At 45.4% G+C, this 22,639-nt stretch overlaps 3 protein-coding genes across 6 annotated transcripts in view; 1 reads left to right on the forward strand and 2 right to left on the reverse strand.

Annotated features, from left to right (window-relative positions):
* The window catches only part of LOC138638736 (cytochrome P450 2B4-like), a 509,280-nt gene that overhangs the window by 353,249 nt on the left and 133,392 nt on the right, over nucleotides 1–22,639 (reverse strand). The gene's annotated exons all lie outside the window — the stretch shown is intronic.
* On the forward strand, nucleotides 15,534–19,088 carry LOC138680768 (uncharacterized). Its single transcript, XM_069768031.1, has 4 exons — nucleotides 15,534–15,755; nucleotides 17,947–18,088; nucleotides 18,194–18,344; nucleotides 18,425–19,088. The coding sequence occupies exons 1-4, from the start codon at nucleotides 15,705–15,707 to the stop codon at nucleotides 19,086–19,088; spliced, it is 1,008 nt and encodes a 335-aa protein (XP_069624132.1). The 5' UTR covers nucleotides 15,534–15,704.
* LOC138638735 (uncharacterized) lies at nucleotides 19,426–22,069 on the reverse strand. Its single transcript, XM_069728277.1, has 4 exons — nucleotides 21,792–22,069; nucleotides 21,228–21,331; nucleotides 20,988–21,134; nucleotides 19,426–20,517 (listed from the first exon to the last, which is right to left on the reverse strand). Exons 1-4 carry the CDS (start codon nucleotides 21,972–21,974, stop codon nucleotides 19,596–19,598), a joined length of 1,356 nt encoding a protein of 451 aa, XP_069584378.1. The 5' UTR covers nucleotides 21,975–22,069; the 3' UTR covers nucleotides 19,426–19,595.

Below are 22,639 nucleotides of genomic sequence, written 5' to 3' on the forward strand. Positions count from 1 at the left end.
AGGTGAGAACCTGCTGCTAGCAATTTGCAGACAATATGGCGGTACACTAAAGTATACACGCGTGGGTTAGACCTCACCCAGCGTGAAGAAAGCGATCCTGTTAATTCACAGGATCGCAGTACCGCACTAGTGCGCGAGCAAGTGGTCAGCGGACTTAACCCCAGAAGGGATTGGAGCCCGATTAGACCCTTGCTGGCGTAACACCGCAACTGGGTGTGTAGAGAACCTTAAGAAATCTATGTGCACAAGAGTGCGAGCGATGCCGCACTAACGGACGCCACTAACCACCCAGACTCGGGTATGGAAAGCGCAAGGCAGGCGCACGGTGCCGTACTGGCAGGCACAGCTACAGGACGCTGTGATGTGTGTTTAGTGCTGTAGGCTAAGTCGGGCGCTAGATAGCAGCCATACACCTTCCGCGAACAGACATTCAATAGGGTAGGGGTTTCCAAGGACGACTTGCACTCACAACATACACACATAAGCAATTGTAAGACAATACTAGCGCATGGCCGTGCGGTCATGCGCAGTTTATATAGCAGCAGCACAGGAAGTGGCCACAGCACTTTTGCCCTTCTAGGACCTGCCAAGAGGACCAATGGAATGTGCTGCAGAGCCTGAGCACATGACCCTCGATCTCCAACGGGAGACCTTACGCTGGGCATGCTCAGTACATGCAGACAAGGACTTAGTCCCAGAGAAGTCCGCTCGCTGCTGACCAGCACTAACTTTAATGGCAGAGACTGGAGAAGCAGCACTAACTCTCTGAACAGAGTGAGAATGAGCAAGACGCTGGGACCGACGTCCTTGCTGAGCAGGCTCCACTGCGGCTGGACAAGAATGGGAGACCGCAGCGGAAGTGGCTCGAGATTCCCCCTGTGCAGAAGCGGGAACTCGACCCCTAACACACTGTTTGTTTTTTTTCAGGGAGAATTTAGATACCAAATTTAAAAAAAAAAAACACGGGGCTTTCTATGGCCCACTATTTAAGAGAGATGGCACTCTCAGGACTGGCACACAAGCAGAAAGGCCAATATTAATCTCCCACTGTTCTTTTTTTCAGGGAGAATTTAGATACCAAATTTAAAAAAAAACAACACTAGGCTTTCTATAGCCCACTATTTAAGAGAGATGGCACACTCAGGACTGGCACGCAAGCAGAAAGGCCAATATTAATCTCCCACTGTTTTTTTTTTCAGGGAGAATTTAGATACCAAATTTAAAAAAAAACAACAGTAGGCTTTCTATGGCCCACTATTTAAGAGAGATGGCACACTCAGGACTGGCACACAAGCAGAAAGGCCAATATTAATCTCCCACTGTTTTTTTTTTGTTCCAGGGAGAATTTAGATACAAAATTAAAAAAAAAAACACTAGGCTTTCTATGGCCCACCATTTAAGTGAGATGGCACACTCAGGACTGGCACACAAGCAGAAAAGCCAATATTAATCTCCCACTGTTTTTTTTTTTCAGGGAGAATTTAGATACCAAATTAAAAAAAAAACCCTAGGCTTTCTATGGCCCACTATTTAAGAGAGATGGCACACTCAGGACTGGCACACAAGCAGAAAGGCCAATATTAATCTCCCACTGTTTTTTTTTTTCAGGGAGAATTTAGATACCAAATTTAAAAAAAAAACACTAGGCTTTTTATGGCCCACTATTTAAGAAAGATGGCACACTCAGGACTGGCTCACAAGCAGAAAGGCCAATATTAATCTCCCACTGTTTTTTTTTTTCAGGGAGAATTTAGATACCAAATTTAAAAAAAAAAACAGTAGGCTTTCTATGGCCCACTATTTAAGAGAGATGGCACACTCAGGACTGGCACACAAGCAGAAAGGCCAATATTAATCTCCCACTGTTTTTTTTTTCAGGGAGAATTTAGATACCAAATTTAAAAAAAAAAACATTAGGCTTTCTATGGCCCACTATTTAAGAAAGATGGCACACTCAGAACTGGCACACAAGCAGAAAGGCCAATATTAATCTCCCACTGTTTTTTTTTTGTTCCAGGGAGAATTTAGATACCAAATTTAAAAAAAAAAACACTAGGCTTTCAATGGCCCACTATTTAAGAAAGATGGCACACTCAGGACTGGCTCACAAGCAGAAAGGCCAATATTAATCTCCCACTGTTTTTTTTTTCAGGGAGAATTTAGATACCAAATTTAAAAAAAAAAACAGTAGGCTTTCTATGGCCCACTATTTAAGAGAGATGGCACACTCAGGACTGGCACACAAGCAGAAAGGCCAATATTAATCTCCCACATTTTTTTTTGTTCCAGGGAGAATTTAGATACCAAATTTAAAAAAAAAGCACTGGGCTTTCTATGGCCCACTATTTAAGAGAGATGGCACACTCAGGACTGGCACACAAACAGAAAGGCCAATATTAATCTCCCACTGTTTTTTTTCAGGGAGTAATTAGATACCAAATTTAAAAAAAAAACACTAGGCTTTCTATGGCCCACTATTTAAGAGAGATGGCACACTCAGGACTGGCACACAAACAGAAAGGCCAATATTAATCTCCCACTGTTTTTTTTCAGGGAGTAATTAGATACCAAATTAAAAAAAAAAACACTAGGCTTTCTATGGCCCACTATTTAAGAGAGATGGCACACTCAGGACTGGCTCACAAGCAGAAAGGCCAATATTAATCTCCCACTGTTTTTTTTTCAGGTAGAATTTAGATACCAAATTTAAAAAAAAAAAAACAGTAGGCTTTCTATGGCCCACTATTTAAGAGAGATGGCACACTCAGGACTGGCACACAAGCAGAAAGGCCGATATTAATCTCCCACTGTTTTTTTTTCAGGGAGAATTTAGATACCAAATTAAAAAAAAAACACTAGGCTTTCTATGGCCCACTATTTAAGAGAGATGGCACACTCAGGACTGGCACACAAGCAGAAAGGCCAATATTAATCTCCCACTGTTTTTTTTTTCAGGGAGAATTTAGATACCAAATTTAAAAAAAAAAACACGGGGCTTTCTATGGCCCACTATTTAAGAGAGATGGCACTCTCAGGACTGGCACACAAGCAGAAAGGCCAATATTAATCTCCCACTGTTCTTTTTTTCAGGGAGAATTTAGATACCAAATTTTAAAAAAACAACACTAGGCTTTCTATGGCCCACTATTTAAGAGAGATGGCACACTCAGGACTGGCACGCAAGCAGAAAGGCCAATATTAATCTCCCACTGTTTTTTTTTTCAGGGAGAATTTAGATACCAAATTTAAAAAAAAACAACAGTAGGCTTTCTATGGCCCACTATTTAAGAGAGATGGCACACTCAGGACTGGCACACAAGCAGAAAGGCCAATATTAATCTCCCACAGTTTTTTTTTTCTCAGGGATAATTTAGATACCAAATTTAAAAAAAAAACACTAGGCTTTCTATGGCCCACTATTTAAGAGAGATGGCACACTCAGGACTGGCACACTAACAGAAAGGCCAATATTAATCTCCCACTGTTTTTTTTTTTCAGGGAGAATTTAGATACCAAATTTAAAAAAAAAAAAACACTAGGCTTTCTATGGCCCACTATTTAAGAGAGATGGCACACTCAGGACTGGCACACAAGCAGAAAGGCCAATATTAATCTACCACTGTTCTTTTTTTTCAGGGAGAATTTAGATACCAAATTTAAAAAAAAAAACAGTAGGCTTTCTATGGCCCACTATTTAAGAGAGATGGCACACTCAGGACTGGCACACAAGCAGAAAGGCCAATATTAATCTCCCACTGTGTTAGGACTGGCGGAACGCACCAAGACAGATGATAAAGGTGCGTTCGCAGTCCGGGGTCCACCGTGCAGGTGAGAACCTGCTGCTAGCAATTTGCAGACAATATGGCGGTACACTAAAGTATACACGCGTGGGTTAGACCTCACCCAGCGTGAAGAAAGCGATCCTGTTAATTCACAGGATCGCAGTACCGCACTAGTGCGCGAGCAAGTGGTCAGCGGACTTAACCCCAGAAGGGATTGGAGCCCGATTAGACCCTTGCTGGCGTAACACCGCAACTGGGTGTGTAGAGAACCTTAAGAAATCTATGTGCACAAGAGTGCGAGCGATGCCGCACTAACGGACGCCACTAACCACCCAGACTCGGGTATGGAAAGCGCAAGGCAGGCGCACGGTGCCGTACTGGCAGGCACAGCTACAGGACGCTGTGATGTGTGTTTAGTGCTGTAGGCTAAGTCGGGCGCTAGATAGCAGCCATACACCTTCCGCGAACAGACATTCAATAGGGTAGGGGTTTCCAAGGACGACTTGCACTCACAACATACACACATAAGCAATTGTAAGACAATACTAGCGCATGGCCGTGCGGTCATGCGCAGTTTATATAGCAGCAGCACAGGAAGTGGCCACAGCACTTTTGCCCTTCTAGGACCTGCCAAGAGGACCAATGGAATGTGCTGCAGAGCCTGAGCACATGACCCTCGATCTCCAACGGGAGACCTTACGCTGGGCATGCTCAGTACATGCAGACAAGGACTTAGTCCCAGAGAAGTCCGCTCGCTGCTGACCAGCACTAACTTTAATGGCAGAGACTGGAGAAGCAGCACTAACTCTCTGAACAGATTGAGAATGAGCAAGACGCTGGGACCGACGTCCTTGCTGAGCAGGCTCCACTGCGGCTGGACAAGAATGGGAGACCGCAGCGGAAGTGGCTCGAGATTCCCCCTGTGCAGAAGCGGGAACTCGACCCCTAACACACTGTTTGTTTTTTTTCAGGGAGAATTTAGATACCAAATTTAAAAAAAAAAAACACGGGGCTTTCTATGGCCCACTATTTAAGAGAGATGGCACTCTCAGGACTGGCACACAAGCAGAAAGGCCAATATTAATTTCCCACTGTTCTTTTTTTCAGGGAGAATTTAGATACCAAATTTAAAAAAAAACAACACTAGGCTTTCTATAGCCCACTATTTAAGAGAGATGGCACACTCAGGACTGGCACGCAAGCAGAAAGGCCAATATTAATCTCCCACTGTTTTTTTTTTCAGGGAGAATTTAGATACCAAATTTAAAAAAAAACAACAGTAGGCTTTCTATGGCCCACTATTTAAGAGAGATGGCACACTCAGGACTGGCACACAAGCAGAAAGGCCAATATTAATCTCCCACTGTTTTTTTTTTTCTCAGGGATAATTTAGATACCAAATTTAAAAAAAAAACACTAGGCTTTCTATGGCCCACTATTTAAGAGAGATGGCACACTCAGGACTGGCACACAAACAGAAAGGCCAATATTAAACTCCCACTGTTTTTTTTTGTTCCAGGGAGAATTTAGATACCAAATTTAAAAAAAAACACTAGGCTTTCTATGGCCCACTATTTAAGAGAGATGGCACACTTAGGACTGGCACACAAGCAGAAAGGCCTATATTAACCTCCCACTGTTTTTTTTTGTTCCAGGGAGAATTTAGATACCAAATTTTAAAAAAAAACACTAGGCATTCTATGGCCCACTATTTGAGAGAGATGGCACACTCAGGACTGGCACACAAGCAGAAAGGCCAATATTAATCTCCCACTGTTTTTTTTTTGTTCCAGGGAGAATTTAGATACCAAATTAAAAAAAAAAACACTAGGCTTTCTGTGGCCCACTATTTAAGAGAGATGGCACACTCAGGACTGGCACACAAGCAGAAAGGCCAATATTAATCTCCCACTGTTAGGACGGGCGGAACGCACCAAGAGAGATGATATAGATGCGTTCGCAGTCCGGGGTCCACCGTGCAGGTGAAACCTGCTGCTAGGAAATGACACACAATATGGCGGTATTCAAAAGTATACACGCGTGGGTTAAACCTCACCCAGCGTGAAGAAAGCGATCCTGTTGCGTCACAGGACCGCGGTACCGCACATAGAGCGCGAGCAAGTGGTCAGCGAACTAAACCCCAACAGGGATTGTAGTCCGATTAAACCCTTGCTGGCACTACACCGCTACTGGGTGTGAAAGGAATTATATAATTAAGGCACCGAAGTGCGAACTGTGCCGTGCTGGCAGGCACCACTAAGCACCCAGACGTGGGTCAGGAAGCGCACACTGGCGCGTGGCACCGCACTGGCGGTCACAGCAGTAGACGCTGACACGTGTGTGACACGTTGAGTGATAAGTCGGGCGCTAGATAGCAGCCATACTCCATACGCAAACAATCATACAATAGGGTAGGGGTATTTAAAGAACGACTTGCACTCACAACAAACACACGTATTAAATTGTACACTAGCGCATGGCCGTGCGGTCATGCGCAGTTTATATAGTTGCAGGACAGGAAGCGGCCACAGAAACTTTGCCCTTCCAAGACCTGCCAAGAGGACCAATAGAATGCGCTGCAGAGTCTGAGCACATGACCCTCGATCTCCAACGGGAGATCTTGCCCTGGGCATGCTCAGTGTGCACAGACAAGGACTTAGTCCCAGAGAAGTCCACTCGCTGCTGACCAGTATAGGCTTTACAGGCAGAAGCTGGAGAAGCAGCAGTAACTCTTCTCACAGAGTCAGACTGAGCGAGATGCTGGGATCGACATCCCTGCTGAGCAGGCTCCACTGCGGCTGGAGGAGAATGGGAGACCGCAGCGGAGACGGATCGAGATTCCCCCTGTGCAGCAGAGGAAACTCGACTCCTAACATTACCCCCCCTCCTAGGGCCCCCCCTCCTTGGGCCTCGCTACGTTCGAAGGCAGCAATGAGCTGTGGGGCCCGAATGTTTTCAGCAGGCTCCCATGACCTGTTCTCTGGACCATAACCCTTCCAATCCACCAGATAGAACTTTTTGCCGCGTACCACCTTACACCCCAAAATAGCGTTCACCTCGTAATCGTCCGTAGACGAACCTGATGTCCCGGCAGATGACTCGGAAAACCGGGACATGTATACGGGTTTCAAGAGGGACACATGAAAGGTGTCGGTGATACCCAAGCGTGGAGGAAGAGCCAGGCGGTAGACCACAGGATTAACCTGTTCGAGAACCTTGAAGGGACCCAAGTAGCGAGGCGCAAACTTAGTGAACTCAACTTGCAGCCTGATGTTACGGGCGGAGAGCCACACCAAGTCGCCAGGAGCAAAGGTCGGAGCGGGGCGCCGATGAACATCGGCGGAGGACCTCATTCTCTCCATGGAAGCCCGAATGGCATCCTGAGTGCGATCCCAAATGTCCCGTGCCTCCACAGCCCAGTCTGCCACCCTGGAATCGGCGGAAGACACGGGCATGGGCACAGGTACCCGCGGATGCTGACCATAGTTAAGGAGGAATGGGGTCTGTCCAGTGGAGTCAGCTACAGCATTGTTAAGAGCAAACTCCGCCCACGGTAGCAAAGATGCCCAGTCATCTTGTTTAGCAGAGACAAAATGTCGCAGATATGTGACCAAGGTCTGGTTGGCTCTCTCCACCAACCCATTCGTCTCGGGATGATATGCCGAAGAGAGATTCAACTTGATACTGAGAAGGCGACAAAGCTCTCTCCAGAACCGAGACGCAAACTGGGGACAATTTTGTCTGGCATACCGTGAAGACGGAAGATGTGTTTAACAAACAATGCTGCCAAGGCCCGTGCAGAAGGTAGCCGGGGAAGCGGCACCAAATGCACCATTTTAGAAAAATGGTCGGTGATAACCCAAATGACAGTACAGCCACGTGACTTGGGCAAACCCACCACAAAGTCCATCCCGACCATCTCCCAGGGCCTGTCTGCCACCGGCAGAGGGTATAACAACCCAGCTGGCCGTTGACGGAGAGACTTATTTTTGGCACAAGAGACACATGCCCGAACGTAGTCTCCAATGTCACGAACCATATGTGGCCACCAATACATTCTCGCCAACAACTCAGATGTCCTCTTTGCCCCAAAGTGTCCACCCACTTTGGACGAATGAGCCCACGAGAGAACCTCCAGACGCAAATTGATGGGGACAAAAGTCTTGCCCGGAGGCACAGACTCAAGGGAAACCGGAGCTATGGTTCTCAGACTCTCTGAAGGGACAATGAGCCAAGGCTCGTCCTCCTCCTCCACAGTTGACACCAGGGAGCGAGAGAGAGCATCAGCACGAATGTTCTTCTCCCCGGCGAGATAATGTAGAGTGAAGTGGAACCGGGAGAAAAACAAGGACCATCTGGCCTGACGAGAATTCAGCCGCTGGGCTGTCTGTAAATAGACCAAATTCTTGTGGTCCGTGAAGACTTGGAATGGGAACCGAGCACCCTCCAAGAGATGTCTCCATTCCGAAAAGGCCAACTTCATTGCCAGCAACTCCCTATCCCCGATGGAGTAATTTCTCTCCGCTGGTAAGAAGGTTTTTGAGAAGAAGAAGCATGGATGCTTCCGACCTTGAGCATCCTTTTGATAGAGGACTGCTCCTGCACCAACGGAAGAGGCATCCACCTCCATTAGGAATGGCTTATCCACATCTTGACGATGTAAGATGAGAGCGCTAGCAAAGTGGGACTTAATAGAAGTGAAGGCCTTGGAGACCTCTTCGGACCACGATTTAGGATTCGCTCCCTTCTTGGTGAGGGATACCAAGGGAGCTACCAGGGTTGAGAAGTGGGGGATGAACTGACGATAGTAATTTATGAACCCCATAAAGCGCTGCACCGCTTTCAGAGAATGGGGTTCCTGCCAGTCCATCACTGCCTGTAGTTTGGCAGGATCCATAGCCAATCCCTGGGCCGAGATGATGTAGCCCAGGAAAGGTAAAGACTCCTGCTCAAACATACACTTCTCCAATTTGGCATAGAGGAAGTTTGCCCGTAGGAGGTCGAAGACTTTGCAAACATCTCTCCGGTGGGAGTCAATATCTGGAGAGTAGATAAGAATATCATCCAGATAGACTACGACCGATGTGGAAAGCATATCCTGGAAGATATCGTTCACAAAGTCTTGGAAAATGGCTGGGGCATTACAGAGCCCGAAGGGCATCACCAGATATTCATAGTGCCCATCCCTGGTGTTAAAAGCCGTCTTCCATTCGTCCCCCTCACGGATGCGAATCAGGTTGTAAGCACCCCGCAAATCTAATTTAGTAAATACCCTTGCTCCCCGAAGTCTATCCAATAACTCAGATATCAAGGGCAAAGGATACTTATTCTTAACGGTGATGGTGTTAAGACCCCTGTAGTCTATGCATGGGCGCAATTCCCCATTCTTCTTCTGCACGAAGAAGAACCCTGCCCCAGCAGGTGACACTGACTTCCTAATGAATCCTCTTGCCAGATTTTCCTGGATGTACTGTGACATTGCCTCCGTCTCCGGGAGAGATAGCGGATAAACTCGACCCGGGGAGGCTCAGCACCAGGCAAGAGATCAATAGGACAGTCATAGGGGCGATGAGGCGGAAGGACCTCCGCCGCCTTTTTGGAGAACACGTCTGCATAAGACCAATACTGCTTGGGGAGAGAGGATAGATCTGCGGGTACCTCAGTAGTAGCAACCTGAACGCACTCCCTCTGACACCTACCCCCACAAGATTCACCCCAACCCAGAATTCTGCCTGAGGACCACTCGATATGAGGAGAGTGGTACCGTAGCCAATGTATTCCCAACAGGACCTCATCAATTCCTTCCGGAATGACGAGCAGAGAAATTATCTCCTGATGAGATGGCGACATGGACAGAGTAAAAGGGATGGTCTGGTGTGTTATCTGTGAGGGCAATGTCGACCCATTCACCACTCGCACCGTTACTGGTTGTGCAAGCATAAACAGGGGTATTGCGTGACGTTGGGCAAAGGCAGAAGACATAAAATTGCCCTCCGCCCCAGAATCCACGCAGAGCTCTACCGAGTGGGAGAATGAGCCAATAGTAATTGTCCCCTTAAAGGACAACTTAGAGGCAAACGTCGCCATGTCTAGTGTACCTCCACCTACTACCACTAGACGCTGACGTTTCCTCGACCGCTGAGGACATCTGGTGGCTAGATGTCCTGACTGCTGGCAAACATGACAGACCCTGAGTGCACAAGCGGTCCGGGACTTAGATCCTGCTTGTGACACTTCCCTGGCCTCATGTGACTCAGGAACCAGGACCGGAAATTCCAGAGGTTTGGCGAAAGTAGGAGCCAGCCGAAACCTCTGCCTACACTGGGCTCGCTCTAACCCCCGCTTGTTAAAACGGAGGTCAATTCGAGTGGAGACAGTTATTAACTCCTCCAGTGTGGCAGGAATCTCCCTAGTGGCCAGAGCGTCCTTTACGTGGTCAGCCAAGCCCCTCCAAAATATGGGGATAAGAGCTTTATCCGACCAATCCAGCTCAGATGCTAAGGTGCGGAATTGGACAGCAAAATGACTGACCAAGGACTCACCCTGAGTTAATGCCAGCAATTGGAGCGCAGTATCATGGGTGACTTGAGGTCCTAAAAAGACCTGTTTCAGAGCGCTCAGAAACAGCGGAGCACTCTGCACCACATGATCGCCACGCTCCCACAGCGGCGTAGCCCATTCCAACGCCCTGTCCGACAATAGAGATAGAATAAATCCCACCTTAGCCCGCTCTGTGGGAAAACGTGTAGCCAGGAGCTCGAGGTGAATAGAGCACTGACTCACAAATCCCCTACAAAACTTGCTATCACCAGAAAATTTTTCTGGCAGCGGGAGGCGAGATAATGTCGGAACAGGGGTGGCAATGGACATAGTAGCTGCAGCCACGCTGGCAGCCTGTACAGCTACTGCAGTAACATCCACAGCTGAGGTCGCGCTCTCGAGAGCCGCCAACCTACCCTCCAGCTGCTGGATATGCCGCAGAGATTGCTGTTTGTCTGTCATCACTAGCCAGACCCTGGCGCTAGTGTAATGTTAGGACTGGCGGAACGCACCAAGAGAGATGATATAGATGCGTTCGCAGTCCGGGGTCCACCGTGCAGGTGAAACCTGCTGCTAGGAAATGACAGACAATATGGCGGTATTCAAAAGTATACACGCGTGGGTTAAACCTCACCCAGCGTGAAGAAAGCGATCCTGTTGCGTCACAGGACCGCGGTACCGCACATAGAGCGCGAGCAAGTGGTCAACGAACTAAACCCCAACAGGGATTGTAGTCCAATTAGACCCTTGCTGGCACTACACCGCTACTGGGTGTGAAAGGAATTATATAATTAAGGCACCGAAGTGCGAACTGTGCCGTGCTGGCAGGCACCACTAAGCACCCAGACGTGGGTCAGGAAGCGCACACTGGCACGTGGCACCGCACTGACGGTCACAGCAGTAGACGCTGACACGTGTGTGACACGTTGAGTGATAAGTCGGGCGCTAGATAGCAGCCATACTCCATACGCGAACAATCATACAATAGGGTAGGGGTATTTAAAGAACGACTTGCACTCACAACAAACACACGTATTAAATTGTACACTAGCGCATGGCCGTGCGGTCATGCGCAGTTTATATAGTTGCAGGACAGGAAGCGGCCACAGAAACTTTGCCCTTCCAAGACCTGCCAAGAGGACCAATAGAATGCGCTGCAGAGTCTGAGCACATGACCCTCGATCTCCAACGGGAGATCTTGCCCTGGGCATGCCCAGTGTGCGCAGACAAGGACTTAGTCCCAGAGAAGTCCACTCGCTGCTGACCAGTATAGGCTTTAAAGGCAGAAGCTGGAGAAGCAGCAGTAACTCTTCTCACAGTGTCAGATTGAGCGAGACGCTGGGATCGACATCCCTGCTGAGCAGGCTCCACTGCGGCTGGAGGAGAATGGGAGACCGCAGCGGAGACGGATCGAGATTCCCCCACACTCGGCTTTCTATGGCCCACTATTTAAGAGAGATAGCACACTCAGGACTGGCACACAAGCAGAAAGGCCAATTTTAATCTCCCAATGTTTTTTTTTGCTCCAGGGAGAATTTAGATACCAAATTTAAAAAAAAACACTAGGCTTTCTATGGCCCACTATTTAAGAGAGATGGCACACTCAGGACTGGCACACAAGCAGAAAGGCCAATATTAATCTCCCACTGTTTTTTTATTTTTCAGGGAGAATTTAGATACCAAATTAAAAAAAAAACCCTAGGCTTTCTATGGCCCACTATTTAAGAGAGATGGCACACTCAGGACTGGCACACAAGCAGAAAGGCCAATATTAATCTCCCACTGTTTTTTTTTTCAGGGAGAATTTAGATACCAAATTTAAAAAAAAAACACTCGGCTTTCTATGGCCCACTATTTAAGAGAGATAGCACACTCAGGACTGGCACACAAGCAGAAAGGCCAATTTTAATCTCCCAATGTTTTTTTTTTGCTCCAGGGAGAATTTAGATACCAAATTTAAAAAAAAACACTAGGCTTTCTATGGCCCACTATTTAAGAGAGATGGCACACTCAGGACTGGCACACAAGCAGAAAGGCCAATTTTAATCTCCCAATGTTTTTTTTTGTTCCAGGGAGAATTTAGATACCAAATTTAAAAAAAACACTAGGCTTTCTATGGCCCACTATTTAAGAGAGATGGCACACTCAGGACTGGCACACAAGCAGAAAGGCCAATATTAATCTCCCACTGTTTTTTTTTTCAGGGAGAATTTAGATACCAAATTAAAAAAAAAACACTAGGCTTTCTATTGCCCACTATTTAAGAGAGATGGCACACTCAGGACTGGCACACAAGCAGAAAGGCCAATATTAATCTCCCACTGTTTTTTTTTTCAGGGAGAATTTAGATACCAAATTAAAAAAAAAACACTAGGCTTTCTATGGCCCACTATTTAAGAGAGATGGCACACTCAGGACTGGCACACAAGCAGAAAGGCCAATATTAATCTCCCACTGTTTTTTTTTTCAGGGAGAATTTAGATAACAAATTTAAAAAAAAAAAAAAACACGGGGCTTTCTATGGCCCACTATTTAAGAGAGATGGCACACTCAGGACTGGCACACAAGCAGAAAGGCCAATATTAATCTCCCACTGTTTTTTTTATTTTTCAGGGAGAATTTAGATACCAAGTTTAAAAAAAAAAAACCCTAGGCTTTCTATGGCCCACTATTTAAGAGAGATGGCACACTCAGGACTGGCACACAAGCAGAAAGGTCAATATTAATCTCCCACTGTTTTTTTTTTCAGGGAGAATTTAGAAACCAAATTAAAAAAAAAACACTAGGCTTTCTATGGCCCACTATTTAAGAGAGATGGCACACTCAGGACTGGCTCACAAGCAGAAAGGCCAATATTAATCTCCCACTGTTTTTTTTTTTCAGGGAGAATTTAGATACCAAATTAAAAAAAAAACACTAGGCTTTCTATTGCCCACTATTTAAGAGAGATGGCACACTCAGGACTGGCACACAAGCAGAAAGGCCAATATTAATCTCCCACTGTTTTTTTTTCAGGGAGAATTTAGATACCAAATTTAAAAATAAACATTAGGCTATCTATGGCCCACTATTTAAGAGAGATGGCACACTCAGGACTGGCACACAAGCAGAAAGGCCAATATTAATCTCCCACTGTTTTTTTTTTGTTCCAGGGAAAATTTAGATACCAAATTTAAAAAAAAAACACGGGGCTTTCTATGGCCCACTATTTAAGAGAGATGGCACACTCAGGACTGGCACACAAGCAGAAAGGCCAATATTAATCTCCCACAGTTTTTTTTTGTTCCAGGGAGAATTTAGATACCAAATTAAAAAAAAACACTAGGCTTTCTATTGCCCACTATTTAAGAGAGATGGCACACTCAGGACTGGCACACAAGCAGAAAGGCCAATATTAATCTCCCACTGTTTTTTTTTTCAGGGAGAATTTAGATACCAAATTTAAAAAAAAAACACTAGGCTTTCTATGGCCCACTATTTAAGAGAGATGGCACACTCAGGACTGGCACACAAGCAGAAAGGCCAATATTAATCTCCCACTGTTTTTTTTTTCAGGGAGAATTTAGATACCAAATTAAAAAAAAAACACTAGGCTTTCTATGGCCCACTATTTAAGAGAGATGGCACACTCAGGACTGGCACACAAGCAGAAATGCCAATATTAATCTCCCACTGTTCTTTTTTTTCAGGGAGAATTTAGATACCAAATTTAAAAAAAAAACAACAGTAGGCTTTCTATGGCCCACTATTTAAGAGAGATGGCACACTCAGGACTGGCAAACAAGCAGAAAGGCCAATATTAATCTCCCACTGTTTTTTTTTCAGGGAGAATTTAGATACCAAATTTAAAAAAAAAACACTAGGCTTTCTATGGCCCACTATTTAAGAGAGATGGCACACTCAGGACTGGCACACAAGCAGAAAGGCCAATATTAATCTCCCACTGTTTTTTTTTTCAGGGAGAATTTAGATACCAAATTGAAAAAAAAACACTAGGCTTTCTATGGCCCATTATTTAAGAGAGATGGCACACTCAGGACTGGCACACAAGCAGAAAGGCCAATATTAATCTCCCACTGTTCTTTTTTTCAGGGAGAATTTAGATACCAAATTTAAAAAAAAACAACACTAGGCTTTCTATGGCCCACTATTTAAGAGAGATGGCACACTCAAGACTGGCACACAAGCAGAAAGGCCAATATTAATCTCCCACTGTTTTTTTTCAGGGAGAATTTAGATACCAAATTTAAAAAAAAAAAAAAACACGGGGCTTTCTATGGCCCACTATTTAAGAGAGATGTCACACTCAGGACTGGCACACAAGCAGAAAGGCCAATATTAAACTCCCACTGTTTTTTTTTTGTTCCAGGGAGAATTTAGATACCAAATTTAAAAAAAAAAAACACTAGGCTTTCTATGGCCCACTATTTAAGAGAGATGGCACACTCAGGACTGGCACACAAGCAGAAAGGCCAATATTAATCTCCCACTGTTTTTTTTTTCAGGGAGAATTTAGATACCAAATTTAAAAAAAAAACACTAGGCTTTCTATGGCCCACTATTTAAGAGAGATGGCACACTCAGGACTGGCTCACAAGCAGAAAGGCCAATATTAATCTCCCACTGTTTTTTTTTTCAGGGAGAATTTAGATACCAAATTAAAAAAAAAACACTAGGCTTTCTATGGCCCACTATTTAAGAGAGATGGCACACTCAGGACTGGCACACAAGCAGAAATGCCAATATTAATCTCCCACTGTTCTTTTTTTTCAGGGAGAATTTAGATACCAAATTTAAAAAAAAACAACAGTAGGCTTTCTATGGCCCACTATTTAAGAGAGATGGCACACTCAGGACTGGCAAACAAGCAGAAAGGCCAATATTAATCTCCCACTGTTTTTTTTTCAGGGAGAATTTAGATACCAAATTTAAAAAAAAACACTAGGCTTTCTATGGCCCACTATTTAAGGCCATGTTCACACAGTGCGTTTTTTACCGCGGAACCGCGGCGGTTTTGCCGCTGCGGTTCCGCAGCTGTTTTCCATGCAGGGTACAGTACACTGTACCCTATGGAAAACAGGACACACTGTGCACATGGTCCGGAAATTGTTAAAAAAAAGACGCGCTGAATAGCTCCCGGAAAAAAGAAGGAGCATGTCAATTCTTTTTCCGGAGCCGCAGCGGTTCTGCACCCATAGACCTCCATTGTGAGGTCAAAATCGCAGTAAAACACGCAGATCAAAAATATATCTGCGTGTTTTACTGCGGTTTGATGTGCAGAACCGCTGCTGCAGGAAGTTCGGGGAAGCGGGCGGAAGTGCGTGGGCGGAAGTCCGTGGGCGGCGTGTGTGGTCCTGAGTGTATCCCGAAGAGACTGTCACTATGGAGGCATACCGTCGCATGGGGATCGATGTCGGGCGTCTGATTGATTTGGTAAGTCTGTGTGTCCGTCCCCATGCGACGATATGCCTCTATTGTGCTAAGTCGCCGTATCGGACTACTACTCCCATCCGGTATTTAGGATGGGAGAGTTGTCCCTGTGTCCGGCGACTTAGCACAATACTAAAGTTCACACCAAACACAAACACACAATACACAAACATGACACACAGTACAGTACATACAACACATAACATAGAGTATATACTCACCATACACCACACTTGTAGGCGAAGCCCTCGATCCTCAATGAAAAAATCCCAAAATAATAAAGCAAATCCATACTCCCTGTCCGCAGAATCCATAAAACGATTGTCCCACGCCGATCTCCTGCTCTCCGGTGATACACTGCCAGGAGCGAAGCTCCTAGCAGTGTATCGCGTACTGTCCCGGAGCTCAATGGCGCCGGCGTCTCGGTTAACGGCAGTACAGCTGCGTTGAACTTTCCCACGCAGCACTGCCGTTAAGCGAGAGTGCCGGGGTCAATGACCGCCGGTAAACTCGCTCGCGCATGCGCAGTGACACACCGACAGGAACTATGGCTCCTGTCAGTGTGTTGCTGCAGCCGTGGAGAGCAGACACATCTCTGGATGTGTCTGTTCTCCATGGAAGATCTTCGTGGGACCCTCGATGGATTTCTGCGGACAGGGCCAGGGAGTATGAATTTGTTTTTTTGTTTTGCCTTTTTTTCAGGTCGAGGGTCTTCAGGATGGATTGAGCGTGCAATAAAAGAATTGTCAAAAAGTGTGTGTCTTTATTTCATTAAAATATTTTTTCTAGTGTTTGTGTTTTTTTTTTAACCCTTTCATTGGCTTAATAATGGATAGGCGTCTCATTGACGCCTCTCCATTATTAACCGGGCTTAATGCCACCTTACAATAGCAAGGTGGCATTAACCCCTCATTACCCCATATCCCACCGCTACACGGGAGTGGGAAGAGAGGGGCTAAGTGCCGGAATTGGCGCATCTTTTTGATGCGCCTTTTCCGGGGCGGCTGCGGGCTTATATTTGTAGCCAGGGGGGGGCAAATATCCATGGCCCCTTTCCTAGGCTATGAATATAAGCCCACGGCTGTCTGCGTAGCCTTTCTGGCCTAAAAATATAGGGGGACCCCAACACGTTTTTTTTTCGGGGCCCCCTATATTTTAGTGCCAGAAAGGCTACGCAGACAGCCGTGGGCTTATATTCATAGCCTGGGAACAGCCATGGGTATTTTAACCCCTTCCCGGGCGTCAAATATTGGCCCACAGCTGTCTGCTTAGCCTTTCTGGCCTAAAAATATAGGGGGACCCCAACACGTTTTTTTTTTTCGGGTCACCCTATTTTTTAGTGCCAGAAAGGCTACGCAGACAGCTGTGGGTTAATATTCATAGCCTGGGAACAGCCATGGGTATTTTAACCCCTTCCCGGGCGTCAAATATTGGCCCACAGCTGTCTGCTTAGCCTTTCTGGCCTAAAAAAATAGGGGGACCCCAACACATTTTTTTTTTTAGGGGGGTCCACATATATTATAGTAAACCTTAGGATTAATAATTGATCGGCGTCTTATTGACGCCTCGCCATTACTAACCGTGCTTAATGCCACCTTACAATAGCTTTAGGGGTAGGGTTAGGATCCCTGTAGGGTTAGGGTTAGGATCCCTTTAGGGTTAGGGTTAGGATCCCTGTAGGGTTAGGGTTAGGGTTAGTATCCCTGTAGGGTTAGGGTTAGGGTTAGGATCCCTGTAGGGTTAGGGTTAGGATCCCTGTAGGGTTAGGGTTAGGGTTAGGATACCTGTAGGGTTAGGGTTAGGGTTAGGATACCTGTTGGGTTAGGGTTAGGATACCTGTAGGGTTAGGGTTAGGATCCCTGTAGGGTTAGGATCCCTTTTGTGGTTGTGTTATGTTTAGGATCCCTTTTGGGGTAGAGTGCTTACGGTTATGAGCCCTAACCCTACCCTAACTATTTCACTTTATAGTGTGTTTTTTAATGAATGTTGTTGATTGTCGCACGAACCACTCAGGATTGACGGCGACAGAGCTAGTGGTAAAACAACTGCACACAAGCGTTTTTATTGGTGTTTGTGTTTTCAGTTTGTGCTTGTGTTCAGTTATTAGGGGTTACTTTGAAATATTTCCAGCAATTGTGTAACATTACTTGGTCGCGCTATAGATTATGAGATGACACTATTGTATTTATTGTAGGTTCGGGATTATCCGGCCTTGTGGGACCCAGCCGATGAATCCTACAAGGATAAATATTTCCGGGAACTAGCCTGGACCAAAATTGTACGAGACCTTATCCCAGATTTGGACAAGTATCCAGGGAGTACACAGCAGCAAATTGGTAATTTTAATTAAATTTATTTAGTAAACCTTGAGTATATTAAAAATATAATTTGTTTAGATCTCACAAAAAATGTTGTTGTATTTTGTAACCTTTTTTTGGTAGATAACGATGTGAGGAAACGGTGGCGCTCAATCAGAGACCGTTTCACGAAGTTCCTGAACGAATGTTCTAAGAGTGGCTCTTCGCCGAGCAAAAGTAAATTCCCATTTAGCGAAGAGCTGCAGTTTCTTGTGTCCAGTAGGACATTGAGAAAGTAAGTTAAAATCCACTCCACATGATTATTTAAATATAATATGTTGTGCGAAAAATTGATGTTTTTTTTTTCTCCAACAGGACGGAAGGAAACATGTCGGTAGCTGATTTGGAGGACAGCGACAAAGAGGATGGAGCAGGCAGTTCCTCTGGAGTGGGAGGGACCATCTCTACCTCCACTCCCACAGCTTCTGCTGAATCAGCATCCACTTCAGCAGCTGCTGCATCAACATCTAGTTCAGCAGCTGCTGAAGCATCTGATTCCGCAGAAGCTGTGAGAGTGGAGAAGAGAGCTGTCTATCCGGTGGCAGCAGAGAAAAAAAAAAAAAAAACAAAGAAAAACCAAGATGATCAAACTGTCCAAATCGCTTGCGACACGTTAGATCTATTAAAAAAATCTAGTTCTGATGACCACTGCGACTCCTTCGCAATAACTGTGGCAAGAAAAACACGCTCCCTGCCACCGGATAGACAATCTCTTTTCATGTCCATGGTCCAGATGTCCCTCACTGCTCTGGAGGACCCTGCTCCGATATCTCCATACAATGAAGTTCTGATGGGGGTGTTGGGACTTTTCAGGCCCCGACACCGAACACCGGAAACACAAGCTACCAGACCCCAGTATTTGGCCCACAGCCAAGTTACTTCTGGAGATAGAGGAAGTTCGCAGCATATGGGGGGAGCATCATATCAATCAGAGGGATCAAATTTCCTCTATTCTCCAGAATATACTTTTCTGAATTGAACATGGGCAAAAATTTTCAGTGGCACCGAGTTTTTTTTGGTTTGTTTTTTAGCTCCAGTTGCCGGTTGGCTTTGAAAGGGGCTTTTTTTTGTTTTTTCTAATTGAAAAATCTTATGTAAATATTGCAAAGAATTTGTGTTCTTTTAAATATATTACATTTCAAACAGACTATTCTCTTCTTTATTACAATGCGGTCAAGGCCGCTATCCTGGGTTTATGGGCTATCAATTAGTGGTTTATGTGTTGATGTGTTAACAATTGTATACGTCATACTGCTATTATTTTCATAAAACACCCAATTTTTTGTAGCCAAAAAAAAAAAAAAAATTTAATTACAGCCAAATAGATTTTTTATTGATATTACAATCAATTATTTAACACAGTTTTTTTGGTAACATGGAACAAAAAAATTTTTTTTCAAACTTTTGTGTTGGTTGCTGGCGTTTCTCATTCTTCGGGATGTTGTCAAAACTGTTATCAGCGATGTCGGCAACATTTCTGGGGGGGTCAGTGTAGATGCATCCTTCTCTGCTGGTCAGGCTGCTCAACACCAGCACAGGAGTATTGCCAGTGCACGGCACCTTCAGGACTCATAAAGTAGTCAGTGAAGGATTCTCTCACACGCACACCAGAGTTGGACGGCCTACCCAGACCCCCGTTGTCAACTGGATTAAATACTGGCTGCTGGTACTCCACATCAACGTCAGTGTTGTATTCACGAGCATAGTTGTGGAGTACACAGCAAGCCTTTATCACAGCATCAACGGTGTCTGTGTCCAACTGAATGGCAGTGTGAAAGATCCTCCACTGACTAGTCATGATCCCAAAGGTGCATTCCACATATCTGCGTGCACGACTCAGCCGATAATTAAAAATCCTCCGTCGGGCATCCAGTCCCCTTCGTGGGTATGGGCGCAGCAGGGTTGTCGTTAAGGGAAACGCCTCATCCGATACCATCACGAACGGCACTGGATGTGTGGAACCCGGCAAAGGTCGTGGGGCTGGGAGCGTGCCGCCATCTCGAAGAATTTGCATCCCAATCTGTGACGTTCGCAACACCCGAGAATCCCCAGTACTACCATAGGCACCAACGTCAATGGCAACAAATTTGTAATGGGCATCAGCCACCGCCATCAGGACCACTGAAAAATACTTCTTATAATTAAAGAAGCGTGATCCTGATCGTGGTGGCTGCTGAACCCGAACATGTTTACCATCGACTGCACCTATGCAGTTTGGGAAATTGGCCACAGACTGAAAGCCTGCTGCAACCTGCAGCCAAGTCTCCTCGGTTGGGGAAGGCATCACCATGGGCTGCAACTTCTGCCAGATGACGGTACATGTACACCTCACAATGTTAGAGATGGTAGATTTACCAACTCTAAATTGGAGGTGCAGGGATGTATAGCTCTCTCCTGTGGCCAAAAATCTGCAAAGAAACAAAAAAGAAAATTAGAAATGTCACACAAAAAGGTAATTACAACATGTCACAAGTTAAGGCCGCTATTATATGCGTCCAGCACCATTCAATAATGCTGGCATTAACACCCAGCACAACACAAAGGGTGTAAAAAACATTAATAAAAGGCCTGATGGGACTTGTGCACACACGCATGCGAGATATGACCGAGTGTTGCATGGTAATCCCCGGACCTGCTGCATGCACTCCGTTGTGGAGCGTGCGGCTCCATGTATTGGTATGTGGGTGCAGACTCCGCTCCAGAGTGCAGGCGGCAGAGCCGGGGTTTACCATGCAACACTCGCCCGTATCTCACGTGTGTGTGTGTATGTGTGCCCCCTGTCCAAAAAGAGGACTGGGTGGGTTTAATCACACATACTGGACACACACACAAGTAAAATACAGACCTAACAACATTCCCCCCAAAAATTGTTACTTACCGCAAGGTGATGAGCAGCCTTTCCTCAGCAGAGATGGACTTCCTCATCACTGTGTCTTGCAGTGTTAAATGGGGTGCCAGGATGGTAAGCAGTCTGTCAAAGGCAATAATTGGTAACCGACAAAACGATATAAATTTTTCAGGATATCTGAAAATTGCAAAAGAACAACAAAAAAGGGTTACTTCACAAGTATTGCTAGCCAAAAAAGGTAAATTAGTCATTCTATATATTTCTACTTACCTCCTCAAATCATTGTACAGCACATGAAAGTGCCCCTTCTCAGTTCGGTCTTCTACAAGCGGGTGCACCCACAATCGTTTCTGCACACGTCTTCTCGGCCGCCGCTAAATAGAAAAATAAAAAAATATTTCGTAAACACAACAATTAGAAAAATATATCAAACATGCAAGGAAAACAATGTCGATTATGTAAGGATACGTGTCCACATTCAGGAAGGCCCACCCCATTCTAGTACGCAATGATGCCAGATGTGTTCATTGTACAAATCCAGCATCATCACACCCGACGTATAGGGTCCTCTTTTATTCATTGCGGAGCCGCAGTTTCACAACAAGGAACACAGACATGCTGTGATCATAAAAGACGCGCAGCATGTCCGGAGTCGCAGGGCTGACGGATGACACACAGTGGACACGTGATTTCATGACATCACCTCCAGTATGCTGACATGTGGACGCTGCATGTTTGGCGCTGCGGCCACACGCAGCGCCAAACATACAACGTTTCCAGAATGTGGACAAGTACCCATAAACCAATATATAAAACAAACAGACATCTGCTTACCTGACGTGCATGTCGATTCAGAATTAGAAGCATCAACCCCAGGATCGCAATCCGGTGTGGCGTGCGGAGCTGGATCCGTGGGCTGTCATCTGGACGACGCTCTGCACGTCCACTCATTTTGATGTGTAAGTTCCAAAATGGAGGATGGAAGAAGAAAAGGGTTGGACAAGGAAATGACATCATTTTTTTTTTTTTTCTTCCCCCCACTGCAGTAAACTTTATTTCTGTCAAACACAGACAATCTGCAGACAAAACTGCATCAAAAAACGCACTAAAAAACGCACTAAAAAACGCACTAAAAAACGCACCAAAAACGCACCAAAAACGCACAAAAAAACGCACCTGCGTTTTCTGCAGAGACCTGCGGTTTCAGTCAGGAAAAAAAAAGGATGGAAATCCTGAACGTGTGAACATAGCCTCAGAGAGATGGCACACTCAGGACTGGCACACAAGCAGAAAGGCCAATATTAATCTCCCACTGTTTTTTTTTTCAGGGAGAATTTAGATACCAAATTGAAAAAAAAACACTAGGCTTTCTATGGCCCATTATTTAAGAGAGATGGCACACTCAGGACTGGCACACAAGCAGAAAGGCCAATATTAATCTCCCACTGTTCTTTTTTTCAGGGAGAATTTAGATACCAAATTTAAAAAAAAACAACACTAGGCTTTCTATGGCCCACTATTTAAGAGAGATGGCACACTCAAGACTGGCACACAAGCAGAAAGGCCAATATTAATCTCCCACTGTTTTTTTTTCAGGGAGAATTTAGATACCAAATTTAAAAAAAAAAAAAAAACACGGGGCTTTCTATGGCCCACTATTTAAGAGAGATGTCACACTCAGG

Source organism: Ranitomeya imitator, chromosome 5 (genome assembly GCF_032444005.1).
Source record: "Ranitomeya imitator isolate aRanImi1 chromosome 5, aRanImi1.pri, whole genome shotgun sequence".
NCBI lineage: Eukaryota > Metazoa > Chordata > Amphibia > Anura > Dendrobatidae > Ranitomeya > Ranitomeya imitator.

Coding starts and splice junctions, on each gene's coding strand:
- LOC138638735 (XM_069728277.1), bottom strand. CDS start 21,974: ATGATGTCATTTCCTTGTCCAACCCTTTTCTTCTTCCATCCTCCATTT. Junction 21,332..21,791: donor TGAATCGACATGCACGTCAG/GTAAGCAGATGT, acceptor TTTTCTATTTAG/CGGCGGCCGAGAAGACGTGT. Junction 21,135..21,227: donor CTGTACAATGATTTGAGGAG/GTAAGTAGAAAT, acceptor TGCAATTTTCAG/ATATCCTGAAAAATTTATAT.
- LOC138680768 (XM_069768031.1), top strand. CDS start 15,705: ATGGAGGCATACCGTCGCATGGGGATCGATGTCGGGCGTCTGATTGAT. Junction 15,756..17,946: donor TCGGGCGTCTGATTGATTTG/GTAAGTCTGTGT, acceptor TATTTATTGTAG/GTTCGGGATTATCCGGCCTT. Junction 18,345..18,424: donor TCCAGTAGGACATTGAGAAA/GTAAGTTAAAAT, acceptor TTTCTCCAACAG/GACGGAAGGAAACATGTCGG.